The sequence below is a fragment of the Rattus rattus genome, chromosome 6, assembly GCF_011064425.1.
Source record: "Rattus rattus isolate New Zealand chromosome 6, Rrattus_CSIRO_v1, whole genome shotgun sequence".
NCBI lineage: Eukaryota > Metazoa > Chordata > Mammalia > Rodentia > Muridae > Rattus > Rattus rattus.
The window spans coordinates 3,543,984-3,553,836 of NC_046159.1; the positions used below are offsets into that span (position 1 = coordinate 3,543,984).

Below are 9,853 nucleotides of genomic sequence, written 5' to 3' on the forward strand. Positions count from 1 at the left end.
CCCAAAGGACTTGGTACCGTAGACCAACTTCCTCCAGTTAGGCTATATTCCCTGTCTCTTACCACTTCCCAATAATACAATCATGAATCTATCAAAGGATGAATCCATCTATTTGGTCAAAACCTCTAGAATCTGTCACAGACACCACAAATCTGTGCTCTGCTACTCATGGCATTTCCTAATCCATCAAATGAACTTTTAACCAGTGTTTGTGGGTACACACTTACATTCTTCCCTGTGAGCTGGATACACAGCCCTGAGGTGCACTTTTCTCTCACTCTTGGCCTGTGGTGTATCGTGTTGTGATGATGCTTGCTCTCTGAACCCACCATGCCACTGGTCTTGAACCAGAGTCTGCACTGTCTGCTCCTCATGCTTATCTTAAATGCTGTGTTTTATCTTTTAATTCTAGATGTTTGCTTAAACCAGAACAGACTCCTAGTTCCCAGAATCCCTCATGAGTTAAACTCTTACTGTCATTTCTGAATACATTTAAAATTAAAGAATAAAGTAAATTAAATAGTATGGTTCTTTATTAAGTAGAAATGTATACTTAGACTGTTGTAATAAAATGAAGATGAAGTTGCGAAGTCTGAGGTTCCATTTATCTAAAACCTGGGGAACCTGAGGATGCAGAAATGCTAGGCAAGTGCTCTACCATTGGCTGCCCTCTATTCTCAGCCTGCTTGTTACTCTGGTTTTGAGACAAGGTACCACCAACTTGCCCCGAATGGCTGTGTTAGTTAGGATCTTACTGCTGTGAACAGACACCATGACCAAGGCCACTCTTGTAAAGGACAACATTTAATTGGGGCTGGCTTACAGGTTCAGAGGTTCAGCCCATCATCATCAAGGCAGGAGCATGGCAGCATCCAGGCAGGCATGGTGCAGGAGGAGCTGAGAGTTCTGCATCTTCATCTGAAGGAAGCCAGCAGAATACTGAATTCCAGGCAGCTAGGGTGAGGGTCTTAAAGCTCACGCCCACAATGCCACACTTCCCCTGACAAGGCCACATCTAATAGTGCCACTTCCTGTGCTGAGCATATACAAACCATGGCATTCCACTCCCTGGCCCCCATAGGCTTGTTCAAACATGAGCCATAGCATAATGCAAAATACATTCAGTCCAACTTCCCAAGTCCCCACAGTCTACAGCAGACTCAACAGTGTTAAAGTCCAAAGTTCAAAGTCTCTCCTAGGATTCATCCAATCACTTAACTGTAGTCCCCAAAGCAAGATGGAACCATCCAAGCAGACTCCAAACTCTGCATCTCCACGTCTGATGGCAAAGCGGTCTCCAGATCTCCAACTCCATTTTCATCTTTGTTGAATGCAACAAACTTCCTTCTCCTGGGCTGGTTCCACTCCCTGTCAGCAGCTTCCCTCAGCAGATAGCCCACAGCTCTGGCATCTTAAACATCTTGGGGTCTCCAAGGCAGCTTCAGTGTTACAGCTTTTTGTTCCAATATCTGGGATCCACACATGGTCTTCTGGGCTCCTCCACAGGGCTGGTGTCACTTCCCCAGCTCTGCCCTCTGTAGCACTCTAAGCTCAGGTTGATCCACTCCACTGCCGCTGCTGTTCTTGGTGATCACCCCATGGTTCTGGCATCTCCAATGCACTGGCCTTCCACTGCGACTAGGCTTCACCAACAGCCCCTCACAGGCTCTCTTCATGGTGCTAAGCCTCAGCTCCTTTGTATGACCCCTTCAGTCCTGGGTCATCAACTGCAACTGAGGATGCACCTTCACCAAGGCCTTCCATGGCCTCTCACTGTGCCCAGCCTCAGCTGCTCTTCATGACCCCTTCATACCTTCAAAACCAGTACCACTGGGTGACTCTTACACACTACCAAGTCCAGCTGCAACAGGAGGTACAACCTTGGCTATCTCTGGAACACAGCTCCCTGTGCTCCCAGAAAACACTTCCAGAAGATTCATCTCAGTGATGCTGGTCTCTTCACGATCACCACTAATTTCTTAGCTCCAGCTGACCAGTGTCAATTGCCCCAATAGTCTCCTTTCTCTCTTGACTTTGAAGTCAACTATTTAAAATATAACCAGTGTTTTGTTTGCAATTATTTACTTATGCCACACTTATTTAGCAAACACTCAAACTGTCAGTGCCGTAGAAAGCTGGCTGGGTAGGTACAGTCTGATGACGTTCGAGCTCATCTGTTGAGGCATTCATTCTTCATGCTCTGCTGAGTTGCTGGGTGAGTGTTCACATCTGCGTATCCAGATGCCCTGGATGCCCCAGTAATGGAGGAAATGCTGCTGTCTGTTCAGAAGCTCACGGCGCGCTTCATGGGCCACTCCAGTTGTGAGATAGTCAGTCAGGGTTCTCTCTAATTTTCCTTGCTTTATGTGCTTGTGTGTTTGTGTTACCCATGTGCACGAAGGTCAGAGGACAGCCTCGGAGCCATTTCTCACACACTCTCTAGCCTTTGTTTGAGTCAGTCTCCTACCGTCCCAAATCCCACAAGGATCACAGATGTGTCCTGTTGTCCCTAACATTGTCTAATTTCTGGGCTCCGAGGTCATGTCTGCTCATGCCTATGAGGAAGGCTGACTGATGTCTCTTCTCATCCCCTAATTAATGTACATGTGTAATGTGTCCCTCAGACAGTGTAGCCTGCATTCCTGAAAGAACTTTGTATCGACAGAGCCTGCCCCTCTTAGCCAAGCTTCGGCCTCAGGTGGACAAGTCCATTAGAAAGAGAGAGCCTAAAAGAAAGTCTCTCACTTTCACAGGAGGGGCCAAACAGCACCTACCTCTAATGACTGTCTACAGAGTGTGTTCACATCTATAACATAGTTTCTTTTTTTACTACATCTGTCTGTTTGTTTGGGAAGCATCAAATATACCAAAGCTAGAAATCAGTGTCTTGTTTCCCAGGGTCCCAGGATCGTCAGGCTTGCGGACAAGCATTTTACCCATTGAGCTGTCTTACTGGCCCTATATTGCCTTTTGAAAGTTTATTTCAATTCTGTAATTAGTAGGTACAGCATATTTTTATTCATTTTATTATGTCTTTAATAATAAAGTCTAAATTTTGTCTTTGTTTAGAAGAACCTTTGAAACTATTAATATCAACATTCCTCAGATCCTTTTCACAGGAAGTTACCTCAGAGAGCCATCTTCATGGGGCTGTGTGAGCTGTAGGCTTGCCCAGCCCTTAGGGGCCTCTGAGGCCTGGGCCCTTCACGGAGCTGGGGTGGGTTCCCTGCATCTCTCCTGAGGAAGCTTAGACAGTGAAAATCTGTGCGGGTTTAGAAGCTCAGGTCAGTGCCTGGGCCACAACTCTTGGCTGTGGGAGACACATTTTCAGTGTTTTTCTTTGTTCCATCTCTCCCCAGAAGTTCTGAACACGTAACGTTCTCTCAGCTGGGGAAAATAGAAAGAGTTCCTAAGCCAGAAGCATGCATGTAATTCAGGTCTGAACGGCATGCATGTAATTCAGGTCTGAACCTTAGCTGTCACAGCTTTCAGGGGTTTGGTATCTTCTGACGCTGCCAAGGTAGCCTGGACTGGACTCTAAACGTTGACATTCTGATGCTGGCCCAGAACAGTCGTCAGACATACCGTCTGTTGCAGTGTTGATGGTTATGTGTCCTACCATGACAGTGTGCTCTGATCTTTTCTGTCTAGGTCGAACTGGAAGGTACACCCTTATAGAGAAATGGAGAGACACTGAACGTCACTTGGCACCACATGAAAACCCCATTGTGTCCTTAAACAAGTGGGGGCAGTATGCTAGTGACGTGCAGCTCATCTTGCGTCGGACTGGGCCATCTCTCAGTGAGCGACCCACCTCAGACAGTGTGGCCCGCATTCCTGAAAGAACTTTGTATCGACAGAGCCTGCCCCCGTTAGCCAAGCTTCGGCCTCAGGTAGACAAGTCCATCAGAAGGAGAGAGCCTAAAAGAAAGTCTCTCACCTTCACAGGAGGGGCCAAAGGGCTGACGGACATATTTGGAAAAGGTAAAGAGACTGAGTTTAGGCAGAAGGTGCTGAGTAACTGCAGGGCAACAGCAGAGGAGCTGACAAGGCTGATCCGGCTGCAGACGGGGAAGCTGCAGGCCATCGAGAAGCAGCTGGAGTCCAGTGAGGCAGAGATTCGATTCTGGGAGCAGAAGTACAGCTGTACCCTGGAAGAAGAGATTGTCCGCCTAGAGCAACGGATCAAGAGAAATGACGTGGAGATCGAGGAGGAAGAGTTCTGGGAAAACGAATTACAGATCGAGCAGGAGAACGAGAAGCAGCTGCAGGATCAGCTGGAGGAGATGAGGCAGAAAGTGGCCGACTGTGAAGGCAGGCTGAAGGACTACCTGGCCCAGATCCACACGATGGAGAGTGGTCTCCAGGCAGAAAAACTGCACCGGGAAGTTCAGGAGGCACAGGTCAACGAGGAGGAGGTGAAAGGAAAGATCGAAAAGGTCAAGGGGGAGGTGGACCTTCAAGGACAGCAGAGCCTGCGCCTGGAGAACGGAATTAGAGCGGTGGCGAGGTCTCTGGGGCAGGCCACCAAGCGGTTACAGGTAAGCGCCATAGTCAGCCTAGAAGGGGACATTAGTTATGGGGACCCAGAGGTGGCTCTGCAGCTCAGGCCTGTTTGTCACAGGGTTAAAACCTTAGACTGAGAACTTTATGAGGATCTTGCTTTCCTCATGTTATAAAATGATTATTAGTGGATAAATCTCCAACATCTTAGCAAAACTAAGAACTCTTAACTCTTGTGAACCAAATTGCTACTAATTTGCAGTCGGTTATAAAGTGTACAAGAAGGAAATCTGTGACCAGATCAGCAGACTGTAGCACCTGGGTACATTGAAACTGCGCACTTGTCACATATTTCGTATGTCAGAGTGAGGATGTGCATTTCGTAAGTCTGTGGCACTGTCCAGAGGGAAACCTCATGTGTAAGAGGTTGGGATGGCACTGTCTTTGGCCACTGTGTCCACATAAACCAGGTGTGTCAAACGCGTCCTTCTGAAAGTGGGTCCCATCCCCCATCCCCAGAACAGCCCTGCCTGCCCAGCGCGTTATAGAATAACCAGTGTTTTCCAACCAGGACAAGGAGCAGGAGCTGGAGCAGTTGACCAAAGAGCTGCGGCAGGTCAACCTCCAGCAGTTCATCCAGCAGACAGGGACCAAGGTCACCGTGCTGCCGGCCGAGCCCACTGAAATCGAGGCCTCGCAGGCAGACATAGAGACAGGTAAGGCCCTGAATAGCATCCTTGTTTCTGAGGGAAATGGTAATATTTGGGTAATCTGCTCACTACGATGGCCATGTTGTTTATTTTAGACGGCTTCTTTATGGGCCTGTTTACCAACACACAGAAATACACACATGAATGTTGGCTGTGTTAATTTGCATCCTAGAGTCTCCTGACTTCCTCTCCTCTCTGAGTCTTGTCTCCCGTCTCTTCTGTTGTTGAGACACCTTCCCCCCTGTGTGATGTGGCCTCAGCCACTGGGAGACACAGCCGGGAGAGGTGCTGTAGCCTGGGACACTGAGTCACCACCACCTGCCCTCTCCCTCCCAGGTCTCCTCTGCACCTCAGTGTGCTCTGCTCTCTCCAGTTCTCCTGGGTAGGAAGTTGACACGTTTTCTGGGTAGCCAGTTCACCAGATGTTTCTGTTTCCTGTTTAGAGGCACCTTTCCCGTCTGGGTCCCTGAAGCGACCTGGTTCATCACGGCAGCTCCCCAGTAACCTCCGTATCCTGCAGAACCCTGTCTCCTCCGGTTTTAACCCTGAAGGCATCTATGTATAGCACTGTCTTTGGGGGAGGATTCAGCGAAGGCGCCATGGACAGTAAGGTCCTTCAGTCTTGTGCCAACTGAACAGAGCAACTGTTCCCAAGCCGTGTCCTCTCTCCCGGCCACTCGGAGCCACGCCCCGTGCACTGATGCTCCACATGGAGTCCGTTCTCTTCACAGTATTCACGTGTGGTCCGCAGCTGGAACGCAAAGCCTTCATTTTTATTTGTAGCATTTTGAGAGCATAGGAAAGCACTAATCTATGTTTGTACACGAATACACCCTGAATTAAGAGTAAAGAAGTTATGTGACTGCTTAGTTTAATTTATTCCATGTAATTGATTAATGTATGAATGTTGCTCCTTAATATTTTATTAATGCTTGCCCTGTGACGGTTCTGTTACATGTTGTGGGTTCCAACTGTGTTGACAGACTCCATCTGAGCTTTGCCCGTGCACAGCTGCGCGGGCCTCGCGGACGCGCCACCATCCAGACTGCCTCCACGGAGCCCACTGCACTTACGTGCAGCCTTCTTAGCCCTTTCGTAAGTGAGATAATTCAGCTTGCTTTCTAGTCTGGGAGTTAATCGTTTCTTTACAGTATTCCAAACATGGCATCACAGAAATACCGTTAACGAGGTAAATTGTTTGTGTAAAATGTTTGTGATCACAGCGGTCCTGGTGCACTCTGGGAGGCTCTCCTGCCTTACTGTCTCCTCCCGTGGGTCCTCGTGTCTGATAGAACATGAGGAGGAGAGGTCCCTGGGGATCGGGTTGGTGCACATTGGGAACCATGCGCCAGTGACCACTTCAGAACAAGCCACTTCCTCTGTGAACTTCATGCCATGCACAGCCGGGTGAGTGCTGCTCGCCATGACTCCAATGTGGACTGCGTGCTTTCTCTAGACATGGAGACAGGAGAGAGTGCTGTGGTCCGGTAGTTTTTTTACCAAGGACATAAAATTAAATTCAGAGTATGTTTTTTTTATTTTTAAGTTTGACTCTATAGGATATTAGTCTCCATTTATATTTATATCATCTGTGTACAAAGCCAAAAATGAGTCAGCCCTGTTGTCGTGAGCAGTGACTTGATGGCGTCCACCAGGAACATTCAGACAGGTGCTGTCAGGTGCCTCACAGCCCTCACCTTCTCCTGAGTAAATGGGTACAACGTGACTAAGACTTTAATCTGAGAGTTAAAGTAGCTTTTAATCCTGAGGAGAATGCACCCTCTGTGTTGTTTACATGCAGTGACATGAGCATGGTTAGGACAGTAGTGCCATCCCATCACGCAAGGCAGTTGAGGGTGCACACACACCCAGCCTGATGAATGTTTAATGAAGCCGAGAATGCTGCTTTATTTTGGTTTCCAGTGAAAAGATTTAAGAATGACTGTGAAGTAGTAGACACTTCTAGAGAACTGAAATTCGTGCAATGTTGCCTTCTTACCCAACTGCATCGCAGACTTCAACTGAATGCTGACTTGCCCAGTAGGTCTTGCTCTCACCGCTTTGCAGATGACTTGAGAAGTAAATTCTTTCCGAAGTAACCATCACCTGGACACATTTGCTCCAGATTGTAACAGTTGTTTCATATCTGTATACATTTAAAAGTAATTATTCAAAGTCAGAGTAATTGGCAGCTTTGGTGACACCGGTGAGTCCACATGCCCAGGACCTACCTTACTCGCAGACTCTTCCTCTGAGTCGCTGCGTTGTTCAGCTACGTTGAAACCTTGTTCATAAACGAAAACATTGTACAAATGGCTTATCTTTGATTTAAACCAAATGTTAGCTGCAGGTAGGTTAAATTCTATGAAAACACGAAAGATGAAGCTGGGCGTAGTGGCTCACGATGGCGGTTCTAACACTCAGGAGGCTGAGGCAGGACTGCTAGCATGGGGTCTGGTGTGAGACCCTGTGGAAAGAGGGAGAACTGCACACGTCCCTTGGGATTCCTGGCAGGGCACTGTGCACAGCACACTCAGCTGTGAACGGCCAGACTTAACTAGGAACCTAAGCAGGATGGCTCACCCCACCAGCTCCCAGCAGTACTGGCCTCCACCACTGTCACCTCTGAACTTAGCCGGCTGCCATTCAGGCCTCCCTGCCCTCCTGACAGGCGAATGCAGCCATACGAGTTCACAAACACGTGAGTAGCGAGCGGTGCTGTGTACCAGTCACAGGACCTTCGCAGGCACACCACTGTCAAGTGTTTTCTAAATCCTTTTTTAGCTCGGGGAAAACAACTAATTTGTGTAGGAACATCTGAAAATATTTTAGTCTGCTGTCACAGTCTTTGCCTACTGTGACTGTAAATGAATTGGCTTTTGAACCCTACCTCTGGCATATGTCAGAGGGGTGCAGCCAATGGTATTCAAAAACTACCAAATATAAGTTTGCATATGGAAAAATATACAGGTTCTAAATAATAAATTAGATCACAAGTTTTTGTGGCTTTTTAATTAGTACTGCAGGTTATACTATGTGGTTTTTCTACAGGTATTAACTCTATTACAAGTTTTTTTCTTACCAATGAATAATTTGAATATCATTGGTCTCTTTGACCTATAGAGCATCCTCTTTCTCAGAGAATCACCCACAGTGGGTTACCTCAGTTTTGTTGTGTGTCTTTTCATTTCCTTTCTATTGTAGCTGTGAGTGTTCCTCCAGTGAACAGGGACGTTTTGTATGTGAGGCTTCAGTTGACAGGAGTTGCCCTCTGACCATGCAGGTTGATGGACAGCCATCAGGGAGCAGTTGACAGGAGTTGCCCTCTGACCGTGCAGGTTGATGGACAGCCATCAGGGAGCAGTTGACAGGAGTTGCCCTCTGACCGTGCAGGTTGATGGACAGCCATCAGTGAGCAGCCAGAGCTCCATCCAGCAGTCTGCACAGTGAAGCTGCAGCTCGCCGTACTCCACATGGAGTGTAGCAGCACAGACTGACAGCTGAGACGGTGCAGTCCTGTGGTGACCACAGAGGCCTTCAGAGACAAGAACTCTTCACTTAGAGTGACATCTGGGAACACCTTTCCAAGTTAGGACCTTGATAGATTGAGGAAACAATGTGGAAAAGACAAAGACCTGATTTCAGGCAGGCACAGAGAGACAGGCAGTTAGCATTGGATGTTGCCTTTGACGGGTTAGGCCTTAATGTATATTAAAAGATGCTCTGTGTGCTTCCCCAGCACACGCCTGTCTTGATTGGTAGATACTGTGGTGAGGCCAGCTCGGAAGTATTCCTTCTGTGTCGTGCCAGTGTTTTTAAGTTGTATGTTCGTACTGTCTGCTGTGGTGTTTTTAAGTCCCAGGAGAAGGCTGCCGGCTGTGTCGAGTCACGGCCATCAGTATTCACTCAGTATTGCTGCTCCACATTTTCCCAGTGCGCCTTCCATGCCAGGACATGGCTGCGTCAGTCGCGGGAGCGCCTTCCCGTTCATTTTATATATTTTTAGAAACCAAATGATGGCGATGGCTATGTAGTGTATTGTTAAACCAGCAGAACTCTAAAGGCAATAAACACATGCATATATATATGGGGGGGGAAGGAGTGGAAATACAGGTTTACAGCCAGATACGGTGATAGCCCTTCAGTGTATTTCTCTGTCTTCACTGACCTAGAAGGATTTGAGTTGCTGCAGCTCTAGTCAAAATGTCCACGTTTGCTGATTGTGGGCCATAAATATGCTTTTAGCACTGCTTTGCTGATGTATAAATAAGAAATCTGTAATATGTACCATATGTAATTATTTTCTTTTGACTTTATTTCAAAATGTATATTTTCTGATTATTATCATGAGCTATAAAGCAAAAAGATCAATATCTGATATTCTCCCAAATAATAAATTTTCAAGACTCATTGGGGCAATACAATTGTTGCTTTCTTTCTTATATATTTGATACTTTAAGATATAATATTGTTTCCTTCCAAAGATGTCAAAGGAAGTAGGTCTGTGTATCAGTGATTTTTTTAAAAATGACATTTTTAAAATGTACTGTTAACCTGAAGGATGGTACGTTCCTCAGAAGGCAGCAGCTCGGCTTGGGAGGCGCTCAGCAGGTGAGTAAGTCCAGGTCTCCCGCATGCGT

At 47.1% G+C, this 9,853-nt stretch overlaps 1 protein-coding gene across 1 annotated transcript in view; it reads left to right on the plus strand.

Annotated features, from left to right (window-relative positions):
• The window catches only part of Rassf8 (Ras association domain family member 8), a 70,883-nt gene extending 61,246 nt beyond the window's left edge, over positions 1-9,637 (plus strand). Inside the window, exons 3-5 of the mRNA XM_032905403.1 lie at positions 3,652-4,541; positions 5,075-5,219; positions 5,657-9,637. Coding sequence (XP_032761294.1) covers positions 3,652-4,541; positions 5,075-5,219; positions 5,657-5,778 — 1,157 coding nt within the window. The 3' untranslated portion in view covers positions 5,779-9,637. The remainder of the gene's footprint in view (positions 1-3,651; positions 4,542-5,074; positions 5,220-5,656) is intronic.
• Positions 9,638-9,853: the final 216 nt, after the last annotated feature.